Below are 11,949 nucleotides of genomic sequence, written 5' to 3' on the forward strand. Positions count from 1 at the left end.
TATACTGCATGATCTATATACACATACATATGCGAATTCTTGTTGTAGCACTCAAAACCTGCGCATAAAACATGTTAGTTTAATGCTATGAGTATACTTTTAAACAATAATCTTAACGCATACGACGACGTAACTGTTCACATATTATTTTAATCACCGCCGATTACTAGCCACATCTACTGTACTCTCATGACACTTTGCCACATTGTAAACAACCCATTTAAAGTAATTTTTATACCCTTATTTATCGAATAATAAAATTACAATTGTAAGGCTGCGATTGCCACAATTCATCCCGCTTGCTTTTAATATAGTGAAATGGGTGTTAATTTGCAGTCATGTGGCGTATTCATACGACGGCTAATATGAAATTTATATTACATTGCTTATTGAGGCAACAGACATCAAATGTAATATTAGAACTGATCATGGCTTCATTTCATATAAAAAGAGGCCCCATTACACCTTCCCTTTTTCATTATTATTCTTAACACTAAACAATTAACACAAGAAGAAAAAATGGCTTGTATTCAATGGGTTTATGCTAACGGTAGTTGTTGGGTTGCACTTGATAGAACTGCACAGAGTGATATTGAAGCTTTATGGTCTGTCAATTCTTCTCATTGGATCCGCTGCCCTTCTATATCAAAGACCGCTGTGTATGTTGACGTAGAAAAAATGGTCATGCTTTGTAATGGCTACTCTTACACTATCGCTCGTCGTAGAACCTAGTTTTCTCTTTTCTTTTTTTATACCCATCATCATAATTACCATAACACATAGACCTTAGAAATACAATAGAATTTTCGATTACAATAAAAAATCATACATTTGCTTTATAAATCTTTAAATGTGGTATTATTCTTCGTTCTTGTAGTATGCTATCTTGAATAATATGAGCTTTAATCTTTGAAAATTGTGCATTGGTTTTTTAATTGCGATTAAGATATCTTAATAAAATATCGAAAATCATTAATTGCTCGCACCGTTTCCATAGTGAAATAACAAACCGGAACTGTGAAATACCTGATTCCGCATAACCCCCAGTCACAATGTTTTTTTCTCTCTCAGTATGAAATAAACTGGGGAAAGAAAAAAGATGTTTCCTATTGTTTTTTTTTCATATAAAGCATTTGAATAATGTCCTCTAGTGTTGGTGCCGATTGTACAGATCTCAAGCAAAGATACGATACTTGCTTCAACAAATGGTACTCTGAAAAGTTTTTAAAAGGAGACACTACACCTGAATGTGAAGACCTTTTCAAAGATTACAGAGCATGTGTCATGGTAAGTTCGTTGTCTTTACTTAAGTTACTTTCTTTTCTAAAAAGCTCTCTTCATAGTCTACCTTGAAAGAAAAGGGTATTGATAAATTATTAGACGACTCTCGTAAGGAAGCACCCTTCCCTTCCACCGACAAGCAAGAACAAAGTTCTGAAAAGGCTGCATAAAATACACGTCTAAAATAATGACACTCCCAACTAGACTTTTTTTTTTCTCCCGATGTTGATAAAATGAAATAAAAAGATGTATTGCTATCCAATACGTTTTTACATGTAGAGAGAGAGAGAGAGAGGGATTGAGGGAGACAGAAAAAGCTTAAAAAGGGTAATGTGACTGCTGAGTATGAGTAGAGCATAGAGTGAGAGTGAGAGAAGCCTTATAATTTTTTTATCATTCAAACAATTTATAATGGCTTCAATCATCAATTCGCTTGCAGTCCCTTCAACTTATCGTGATCAGTTATATCAGGTGAAAAATAAAAATAGAGAAAAGCCAACATGCTATATAAATATATATTAACGCGTTTTTTTAATACCTGAAGGGTTCTTCCAACCAACTGACTGATGATCTTTCTACAACAGCCACACTTTATGTTGGTAATTTATCATTTTTCACAACCGAGGAACAAATCTATGAACTCTTTGGAAAATGTGGAGAAATCAAGCGTATCATTATGGGTCTCGATCGTAATCAAAAGACACCTTGTGGATTTTGTTTCGTAGAGTAAATATACATATTATATGCAACCAACAAAGCATTTTTTTTTAAAAAAAAAAAACGAAAAAACATTCTATCCTTAGATACTACCACCGTGATGATGCACTTGATTGTATGAAGTATACCAATGGAACGAAATTAGACGAACGTGTCATTCGATGCGATCTTGATCCTGGGTTTAAGGAAGGCAGACAATTTGGACGTGGTAGAAGTGGTGGACAAGTCAGAGATGAATATCGTACAGAATATGATGTCGGAAGAGGTGGTTGGGGTCATAGAATGCGTTTACAACTTGAGCAAGATCGTGAGAGAGATTTGAAGCAGAATTATGAGGCTATCAAGGATATTCCTCAAGGTGCTGAAGAATACAAGAGTAGAGCCGCTGCTGGTCAAAGTATGAGATACACAGTAATACATAATTTGATATACTAATTTAGCTTTTATAGGTGGAAAACGTAAATATGATGATAATGAAGAAGATGATTCTCGTAAACGTCAAAAGGAACAGGTAAAAAAAAATAGTGTTTTTTTGTAAAAAAAAAAAATCATAACTTATTTTTTGGGTGTATTATAGAATCCTCGTTTCAGAGAAAATGAGGATGAGGATGAAGAGTAAAAACCAGTACATATATAAAATAAATAAAAATTTCCGCTCCCACCTTAATATCAAGATGTTGGATGCGTTTTAAAAGGAGGAGGGTCAAGATGTGGATTTTTTGGCTTAGACCATGATGGTTTTACCAATTGTGCTAGTGGTTGAAGGGATACTTTTGCTATCTTTGAAAGTATTTTGGATTTGGATTTGGTACTGACTAAATTTACAAAGTAGGGTGCTTTTTCAGAGTCATCGCGAACGTGGATGGTGGTATTAAAGGACTCGTGTAAAGATCCAAGGGAGCGTGCTCTTCTTAGAGAAGTGTTGGTGCTGCTAGCCAGTGATCCAGTTTCTCTATTGAAGTGCAAAGGTAAATGGGTTCGAATATCTAAATTTGTATTTATTAGATTAGATAAAGAAAAAACAAGGGGGAAAAGGAGGGAATTCTAACCTTGGGTCAGTAAAGGATGATAATCTTTGGGATATCCATATTTATGGTCAACATTAGATTGTGGCCAACGAATAAAGTTGTTGGAGTGTCGATTCATGTCTGCTTTTGTTGCTAATTCGATTTTCCAAAAGGTGTTTTCTTTCCAACTATCCACCGTAAAATCTTCATCTACACACAAAACGTTCTTCTTGCATTTGGATTTCAGGCTTGGTTTACGTGCTACTACGCGTCTGGCAGTTCGCAAACTTTGAGAAGAATCGGGTTGTTGTCGCTCTAAAGGGTTGGGACGCTGTTGTGATGGAGACAAGGCACCAGCTAATCGAACAATCGGATTAAAAGCAGTTAGAAGTCCAATTTGTTGCAGTTGTATCACATCGCCAATCAATAAGGGTTTCAATCGTCGAACGTGTTCATGAAAATTGAGCTTGATATTTGTTTGTGCATCCGTCATGTATTTTAACCCATTATCTGGGTACTCGATGGTCCAATCAATCTTTTCATTGGGGTAGTGCAACGAATCGTTAGATAATAGGCGTAGCGGTCGTAGTTTCGAATATTCAGATTGCTGTACGTTTGTTTCATGACGGTAGGGACGACAGGATAAAACCATTTTATGGGTCTCATTCATATCTGGAGCATCCTCCATGCGATCATTGATATGCCATGAAGCTTGTGGGTGTTTGCTTACGGAAGACGTCTGTTTGGGCGCTATTGATTTGCAAGCAGGATAGATGTAGACTTTGCTGCAGCCCCGAACGGTTTGAGGTCGGTGTTCTTCAGGATCAAACGTGTCGTCATGGTGTTTTTGTGCATTGCCAGTGGGTCGCCATGTCATTCGCCAAATATATTGACTTTCCGGTGCTCTACTGAGATCCAAAGGTTCAGCGCTGAGTGCACGAACGAGATAATCCTGGTGGTCACCATCAAAGGAAGGGTCTTGTCGTGCGTTACTGTAAGGATCCCAACACAGGTAACTATTTGTGTAAACATTAAAAATTTTGATGGGACAATAAACCGGTATTTGAACAAATTTTAAATGAATAATTTCTGCAATTGCATTTCGTGATTCCAAGTCGAAAAATTCATGAATGGGGGCCATATCGAGTCGTGATACGATGGTGGCATGTTGAAGAAAGTGCTCCAAGTCAAAAGGTTGGTGGTCTTTTTTGGGGTTTTCACGATAAAACCTTTCTCTCAGGATATTGATGTGATGATAATAACCGTTGGTGCTGTCATGACCGTCTTTAAATTTATAGGATTCTTTTAAATGTATTTTATAGCCCAGTACGATTTTGCGGGGCCATAAATAACCATACTTGTTCCATATATCCAATAACTCTTCCCATTTGGAATTTAGATTTGAAGTTTCATCTTTTAATAATTCTTGAATGCGAGTTTGGAGTTGGCTTGTTGGACGCAATATGTTGTCTACTTTAAACGACGCATGTTTGCGTAATTGCAGAGAATGTAACGTATTACAGTTATTTACCTTATCTGAAGCATGGAAGATCATGAAGAAATCAGACATGGTCTTCATCAGGATATCGTCATTGAGGTGACTGATGGCTCCACAATCCACTAAATTATCTGACCAGTCTCTTTCAGTAATTAATTCAGTTGTGACCACTTGTTGAGTGATCGAGGATTGATCGGGATGGATGGAGATGGTGGGTCTATTATCCAATACAAAACAGGCTTCCTTTGCAAGTGCACCGTTAGGGCAAATACCATTTCTCCATTCGTCCAGTCGTAGCAATAATTTTTTGGTGCTTTCGAATTCTAATTCCTGGATATCGATGGGTAACATGGTGAAGAAAAATAGAAATAAAAAATATATAAGAAAGGGAAAAGTACAAAAGCGGGAGAGGCAGAGTTTTTTGTGTTTTGTTTTATTTATTTTTCCCCTTTGTGTTACAAGCCGGATGACTGAATTAGTAACTAGTTTTCATGGCTGGAAATAGAAATGACAATAAACTTTTATTATGATAAAAACACAATCATTTAAATGATAGAATTCACCTCTTTTGATCATTTTAAATACACATTTATTATTTTGAACTTAAGCTGCTACTAAACCACCATCGTTACTACTTGACCAGGAGTAGACGGATGAAATCCAGTGATGAAGGGTGGCTAGTATACCCCGCTCATGCCAATGAATGATTTCTAATTCATGTTGTTCGACCTGATCCTGACTAAATATAAACTCTTTGGGAGAACCATTCAATTTGATAGCTTCATTATACAAGAGAATAGCTTCGTCCATATTTTCACGCATATATTCTATTCGCTCCAGACTGGGTGGATGAGTAGAACCAAACCAAGAATTGACCAGTGAGTCTAAAAATGCACCTAATTCAACACCTTTTTGATTTTCCTCTTCTTCTCCCGTGGCCACGGATTTTCTAGCAGCAATTACAGCGCTTGACTCAATCTTTGCGGTCCCATCTTTAGTTTCCTCGTTTTCGATCTCTTTAATCTCTTCCTCTAATGCTGCCATCATTTCCCAAACCTCAACAGCAATCTTTGGATCATAACCTGCTTTAGCCAATATTTTTAATCCAACAAGATCAGCCTATAGGATAAGTCAGCCTCTTTTTTTCTAGTGCTCTATAAAACTGACTATTTCATACCTCCTTTTCAAGTTTTCTGTTGTAAGTTGTTTCCGTTTCCAAGGCAATAAATGTAGAGATATATTCATTGATTTTTTGATTGACATAAGGACCGAAAGGTTCTGTAACCATCCAAAAGACACCACGTGTGATATCTCCCAGCATAAGCATGAGAGAAGAAAAACCACGTTGTTCTACAAAATGCCGTTGTAGGGAATGAGCAATTTCATGCGAGAGAATAACAGCAATTCTATTGGTATCATATTCCAAGTATTGAATGAGCAAGTTATACACAATGATATTGGAGCCGGCGCACATGGCATTGACGGTACTTGAATCCCAAATGACATCGACATCAAAGTTACGTCGTGGGATGGCAGGTCTAAAATCATCTTCAGTTGGAGGGATTGGTATATCCACGGGGTCTAAGGTAGGTACCAATTGGATTTCTTTGCTCTCTTGATTTTGTGTTTCTTCGCCGTAATGGCGTACAGGCAAGCGGATATCATCAACCGCAGCAGCGGCCAAATTATTCACAATCGTTTGAAGCCACATGACTACCTCATTATCTTTTGGGACAACAAGCCCGCTTTGAGAATCCAGTAACGCATCGATTTCTGCCTTGACAATTTCTTTTTCTTCTTCTTCACTGAGATAGACTAGACGTAATCTGGATGTATTTGGTGCCTAAATAATTAAGCTTTTTCAGTAAAAAAAAAAATAACAAAAAAAAAACCTTATTTTTAGAATGGTACCTGATCCAAGCCAATAACGAGCAGTAATGTAAAGCCAACTACGGGAATGCCCGCTAATACTTTGGCAATAGTATCTGCTTTACCTCCTCTACGGAAAGTATGAGGTAATAAAGTTAATGAAGTTTTCGAGGATAAGGATACAAGACTGACTAGCTGCCCACTTTTGAGTGCTCCCGTGATAAAAAGGGGAATAGGGATAATTGGTACATGGGTTGGCTTAGTTGTATGGAAAGGGCGGCGAGAGAAAAGTAATTTGCTAGGTAATGTACGCCCACTGTTATTATAGCAAAAAGTGCATAAGGGAGATGAACGACGTAGAATTGGCTTCAAAAAATGATGCATCATTTTTATCTAGTAGTCTTGGATTTGATACCTGGTCGTCACACCCGAAAAATAAAAAAAAGAATGAAAAGGGAGCGAAAAAGAGAGGAGGCTAATTTAAAACGCAAGAGACGAAAATAAACTCTAACCTCGAGAAAATGAATTTGTGTTTGCGTCACATTGAATAGATGTACAATCAATCACAAAAAGGAAAAATACTCATGACTCTTGAGCTTTCATCATAAAGTTTTATTAGCCTTCTTCATACATATATTTTATCTATACCATTATATACACTTTACATAAAAAAAAAAAAGAGCCAGAATTAGAACAGGTACCCTAGACATTTTCAAACGGTAGTACGGATAAATTGATACCGAAAAAGAGCGGTTTAAAAAGAGATCTTATCACACGCTTGACCTGCCTCCATACAGGCTTGAATTGCACCAGCGCAATGTTTGATTGATTTAAATAACTCACTCAACTCCTTGGGATCATGACATTGCTTGACTCTTTCAGACAATTCGTTCATTTTGGTTGAAAGTGCAGCTACTACTGCTTCGGATGAAAAGTAATCGGAAACGGCTTCCTTGACAGGTGTTACCAAACTGGTAGGTTTCTCCACCTTTTGTCGTTTACGATCCTCTGCCATTTTAGGTGAGACGGGTGAATGCACTGGCTTTACCTCTTCGACTGCTTGTGGTTGTTCTCGCTTCTCAGCCGCTTGCTTGTTCTTCTTGTTCTTTTCAACTTGTAACGCTTCGGCTTCTGTTAAGATAATATTCTCACAAATAACACAGTACATTTGCTTGGTGTCTGGGTTACGAACCAAAGGGACCTATCGAGTATGTCAATTTGAAATTCTTTCCTTCCACATACCATCCACTTACAGCATAACAAGATTCGTTGGGACAATGCTCGTTCAATAAAGCCCAACGTTGCAACATTTTTTGTCCAATGAGTTGAGATGCCTTGGAAGATTGTTCTCTTCTTTGACGACGGATCATTAATTCATCCTGCATATCATCTACCTCATTCTCTTTAGGTTTTTGTTCGGCAGCCTTTGTCTTATAACTCTCATTGGCGGATCCGCTAGGAAGTGAATCGTGAAAGGTACAGAATTGAAGGGATCGGTCCTTGGAGCTCATTAAAGGAAAGGAGCAGGACTCTACACTACAAATCTCATCGGTCATGATCTTAAAAAAAAAGGATTTTAGTATGCATCTAGTTGTGGCATGGTATTCCAATTACCCAGCCTTGAAGCATGTAGGTACCGAGAAGGTCACCCGCTTCTTTTTGCGTTCTGTTAGCTTTCAACATGTTTATTTTATAGAGAAAAAGAGAAAAAAAAAGTGTTCGAAATATTTAATAAAAACTAAGATTGTGTTGCAAGTCCGCTTGTTCCTGGTTTGTTTTCATGAAAAGCGATCCAGCCTTCTCGTCTTGGAGAGTTTCTCTTTGCCCATAGTTCAAGGAATTTACCTCTGTTTAATAATGGATCGTAAGCGGCCTTTGGTAATAAAGTTTCTATCATGTCATACACGCCAGGTGGTTTTGGCACGGTATATTCGTCCCTGATCCATTGTTCTTTCGGTAATTCAAAATCTATAATGACATCGGCAGAGCGTTGATGTCTCAGTTCAAAGCCTTCGCCCTATGTCGTGTAAGTTGACAAGATAAAATAGAACAAATATAAATTTACCTTCTTAAACATGAGTAAAATCTCTTTGGTAGAGCTAAAATAAGGACTGGGTTCATCCAGTTGAACATTATTGACGGATTTTTTAAACCAGACTAAATTTTCTACATATCTACATTGAATTGTATACATCATACGCACGATATCCGCTTGGATCAGCTTATGTGACCAAACAAAGATCATACCGGCTGTCATATGACTAGACACTTTTTCCATCAATTTCTGAAAGTTGGATAAATTCCAGGTACAAGCACCATCATTTTTTCCATCGGCCACATAGAATTCCCATGGGGGATCTACCAAGATACATTCTATTGCAGATTCGCGTGTATCTTCTAAGGGCTCTAACATGGTATCTAATATGGATGCACAATCATTCATATCGTTTAATTCTACATAGGTCATTTTACTTGGGTCAACCTTAGTCTTATTTGCTAAAGGTTGGATTCTCTTCACACCACTATATAAATCATTGGGGATTCGTACATGCGATATGAATTCGTCCGGGGTGTCAATCTTTCGTTTCTTGACACCTGTGAAAAATCGTGATAGTGAGGATTGTTGGATTTTAGCCGCAGGTTCTGGTTGCTGAATATTATTCGTTGTAAGTGGTGGTTGCAAAGATTTTCGAACCATGCTTTTCTGTAGTAACCTAGAAATTGTGTGGATATTATTAATCAATAAGAACTAGAAAAAAAAATATGGTTAAACTTACATTTCAGTGGTGATTAGACTTCGACGCCATTCTTGTTTGGCATACCAATATTGATCTCTAGTGTATTTATCATTGTATGGCCTTAAATATATAGATGAGTGTCAAAATGTGCTCTTTTAACCCAGCAAAAAACTAAGAACTCACGTTAAGAACTCCTTGTATCCTTGCAATCGCTTTGTCCATTCTTCTTCCCAATCTCTCGCTTGGATGTGAGCCACATCAGGCTCAGTTTCCATAACAAAATCATCTTCATCAAGGCCAGGTATATATTGTTTTTGAGGCATCTTTTTCACAAGATCTGTAATATTTGATCTCTTGACACTAGGACGATGAATGGGCTTTGGCTTAGGTGCTGCTATGGGTCTTGAAGTGGCTGTTTGTCCCGAACGACCATGTAATTCCTTAAGCCATCGGTCGATATTTTTCTCCTCTTCTTTGACCTCATCATCCTTCCATTCGGGGCCCAATTCAGTGGTAGGTATAATCCCGGATAGACGTTCTTTATGCACTTGCTTTAGCTTTCCATCTATTGTAATATAACTTTCATCCTGCAAAGTACCGTCACTAACTAGTTTACGGTAAAAGTTCATACATTGATACCCCACACGATGAGGAATACCACAACTGAATAAACCCCAAGAAGAACCGATTTTCCAACCATTCGCGATCCATTCTTTATATCTATTCATGAATAACTTTTGCTCTTGAGCTGACCAAACGCCATTCTGCTGACCTTCACCGGGGGCAACAAATCTATAATAAAAACCTTCGGGACTCTGAATTAGGAGGGGTTTTTCACTAAAAATTAGTTTTAAGCAAATCAAAGAACCGCAAAGAATAATTGTTGATTGGATAGCTTACCATGTATCTGTTTTCCCAAGCTTTAATACGAGAGCCTTGCCATTGTTTGACGGCATCCTTTGTAAAGACATCTTCGCCCACTCTCTTTCTTTTCAGACTGACAGGAGGAGGCGGAGAAGGGTCGTCACGCACAGATAAAGATTTAAACCGAGGTGTCTCTGTATCTAATAATTGATCCATATCATCGTTCTCCTTTTTAATAGGTTTTATATGGGTGACCAGGGATTCCTGTTTAGCTACTACTTCTTCCCAAAATGAATCATCCTCCATTTCAACATCTTCATTCTGTTGTTGTTGTTGTTGTTGTTGTTGTTGCTGTTGCTGTTGCTGTTGCTGTTGTTGTAAAATGTATAAAGGTTCCTCCATGCGACCTTTTCCTTTCCCCTTAACCTACCTTGTGTTAATGACTGTTTAAGACAAAAGAGTGGCAATGTTGAATTTTTTTTTTTTTTTTTAGTTTTTTTTACCTCTATTTCGGGTTCTTCCTTGATCGTCAGACTGTCCACAGTGGTTTCATGTTCTTCATGAGCACATTCGTGTTTAGTTTTGGATAAACTGATCTTTTTACTGCAGCCAATCTTTGGAATAGAAGACGACGATCCACCCCAGAAAGACATGATGTTTAGTAACAAAAGAAAAAGAAGATAAATTTTTATTTTTCAGGCGACCTTTTTTTTTTTTTTCTTGCGCGCGATGGGTTCGCGATTCGAATTCCGGCGTGAACCAACAATAACATACACTGGCGACCTTCTTAATAAATAATAAATAGCGCAGTCCTTACATTATTGGTACAAAAAGTTTAGCTAACATAGCCATGTGTATATCTTCTGTATACAGATAATTGCATTGTGAAATATGAAACAATCATTATACATTGGATAGATAATTCTATATCGAGCTGTCATTCATACATCATTTGGGCCGATCATGTAATATTTCATATAGAAGTCTACACTAGTATTAAGGGAACTTGTGTAAAATTACATATGTCTACACTTGCACTCAACATTAAACGGGTTACACACAAAATCCAATAGCTAAATGCAAAATGCCATGGTGTATATTCAAAACGACAAACAGTTGAAAGAACTACACAATAATTTCTATGCAAGTATGGATGTTGCAAAAACTGTAATGTATATAGTCTATTGTTTTCTTTGGTTATATCTATGCATAAAAGCATTTTTTTAGCTAAAGGTTCGTGGAAGTATAGTTCAGGGCTTTCTGGTCATTCAGTCCGTTCACAACTAAACGATTATCTAACACAAAAAATAGTTAGTGGAGTTCTGAATATGCCAAGACGTTGACAGCAGCAATTGAAGATTTGATCAAAAGTTTTGAAGGACTTACCATCAAAAAGCCAAAGATTGCTGAATTTATGAAAGATAAATGCAATCTTAGCATAAAGACTGTTACCCGTCACTCAGTTGTTGAATGAAGCGCTTAAGGGATCTACCTTGATGATTGCGTATGCATTGACAAGTCAGTATTTAACTTAAATATGACTCCGTCTATCAGAGCCAAATCAAATACTACCCTTGGTGCCATGTTGTCTTTTGGTATTGTCAATGTAAGTGTTAGTGAACCCGGTAATTTTTTTTTTAAAAAAAAGGAGAAGAGTAGCTGGTGCTATAAAGAGAAAGGTGCTGGATATGTACGAAAGAACCATTAGTAGGTAATGCATGCAGTTTATTGTTAATACGATGAATATCACGAACTGATTCCCTGAAATGAAAAGATACCATCTAATGATAGACAATACTCCTATTCTCGCCCCTATAATCATTGATCCTCTCATTATTAACCATGGATATCAACCTGTGTACCTCTTACCTTATTTGCCAGAAAAAAATAAATTGATCAATTCTACTCAAAAAAACTTGAAATACTGCGTCGAGAAAGAAGCTTCGAGACAGCAATACACCACTTGCCTTCAGAA

General features: G+C 37.3%; 9 protein-coding genes across 9 annotated transcripts; 3 read left to right on the forward strand and 6 right to left on the reverse strand.

Annotated features, from left to right (window-relative positions):
• Positions 1-519: 519 nt before the first annotated feature.
• On the forward strand, positions 520-777 carry EV154DRAFT_444968 (uncharacterized protein; the record flags this gene model as incomplete). Its single annotated transcript, XM_051597070.1, has 1 exon — positions 520-777. One exon carries the CDS (start codon positions 520-522, stop codon positions 730-732), a length of 213 nt encoding a protein of 70 aa, XP_051456556.1. The 3' UTR covers positions 733-777.
• Positions 778-829: 52 nt separating this feature from the next.
• EV154DRAFT_512130 (uncharacterized protein) lies at positions 830-1,609 on the forward strand. The gene is made up of 2 exons (XM_051601894.1): positions 830-1,287; positions 1,344-1,609. Exons 1-2 carry the CDS (start codon positions 1,141-1,143, stop codon positions 1,449-1,451), a joined length of 255 nt encoding a protein of 84 aa, XP_051456557.1. The 5' UTR covers positions 830-1,140; the 3' UTR covers positions 1,452-1,609.
• Positions 1,610-1,692: 83 nt separating this feature from the next.
• EV154DRAFT_564623 (putative nuclear cap binding protein subunit 2) lies at positions 1,693-2,617 on the forward strand (the record flags this gene model as incomplete). The annotated part of the gene is made up of 5 exons (XM_051605850.1): positions 1,693-1,752; positions 1,826-2,007; positions 2,085-2,395; positions 2,448-2,509; positions 2,576-2,617. 5 exons carry the CDS (start codon positions 1,693-1,695, stop codon positions 2,615-2,617), a joined length of 657 nt encoding a protein of 218 aa, XP_051456558.1.
• Positions 2,618-2,667: 50 nt separating this feature from the next.
• EV154DRAFT_564624 (uncharacterized protein) lies at positions 2,668-4,854 on the reverse strand (the record flags this gene model as incomplete). The annotated part of the gene is made up of 2 exons (XM_051605851.1): positions 2,668-2,984; positions 3,048-4,854. 2 exons carry the CDS (start codon positions 4,852-4,854, stop codon positions 2,668-2,670), a joined length of 2,124 nt encoding a protein of 707 aa, XP_051456559.1.
• Positions 4,855-5,256: 402 nt separating this feature from the next.
• EV154DRAFT_397890 (uncharacterized protein) lies at positions 5,257-5,622 on the reverse strand (the record flags this gene model as incomplete). The annotated part of the gene is made up of 1 exon (XM_051595218.1): positions 5,257-5,622. A coding segment is annotated over one exon (366 nt), but the record flags the coding sequence as incomplete, so codon positions are not given.
• A 52-nt stretch (positions 5,623-5,674) lies between these two features.
• On the reverse strand, positions 5,675-6,756 carry EV154DRAFT_422549 (uncharacterized protein; the record flags this gene model as incomplete). Its single annotated transcript, XM_051596091.1, has 2 exons — positions 5,675-6,346; positions 6,475-6,756. 2 exons carry the CDS (start codon positions 6,754-6,756, stop codon positions 5,675-5,677), a joined length of 954 nt encoding a protein of 317 aa, XP_051456561.1.
• A 206-nt stretch (positions 6,757-6,962) lies between these two features.
• On the reverse strand, positions 6,963-8,058 carry EV154DRAFT_466062 (uncharacterized protein; the record flags this gene model as incomplete). Its single annotated transcript, XM_051597715.1, has 3 exons — positions 6,963-7,573; positions 7,626-7,931; positions 7,987-8,058. 3 exons carry the CDS (start codon positions 8,053-8,055, stop codon positions 7,127-7,129), a joined length of 822 nt encoding a protein of 273 aa, XP_051456562.1. The 3' UTR covers positions 6,963-7,126.
• Positions 8,059-8,110: 52 nt separating this feature from the next.
• On the reverse strand, positions 8,111-8,629 carry EV154DRAFT_422571 (uncharacterized protein; the record flags this gene model as incomplete). Its single annotated transcript, XM_051596094.1, has 2 exons — positions 8,111-8,389; positions 8,438-8,629. The coding sequence occupies 2 exons, from the start codon at positions 8,627-8,629 to the stop codon at positions 8,111-8,113; spliced, it is 471 nt and encodes a 156-aa protein (XP_051456563.1).
• A 660-nt stretch (positions 8,630-9,289) lies between these two features.
• Positions 9,290-10,280, reverse strand: EV154DRAFT_422528 (uncharacterized protein; the record flags this gene model as incomplete). Its single annotated transcript, XM_051596089.1, has 2 exons — positions 9,290-9,925; positions 10,011-10,280. 2 exons carry the CDS (start codon positions 10,278-10,280, stop codon positions 9,290-9,292), a joined length of 906 nt encoding a protein of 301 aa, XP_051456564.1.
• Positions 10,281-11,949: the final 1,669 nt, after the last annotated feature.

Source organism: Mucor mucedo (genome assembly GCF_025094135.1).
Source record: "Mucor mucedo strain NRRL 3635 chromosome Unknown EV154scaffold_59, whole genome shotgun sequence".
In the NCBI taxonomy this organism is placed as follows: Eukaryota; Fungi; Mucoromycota; class Mucoromycetes; order Mucorales; family Mucoraceae; genus Mucor; species Mucor mucedo.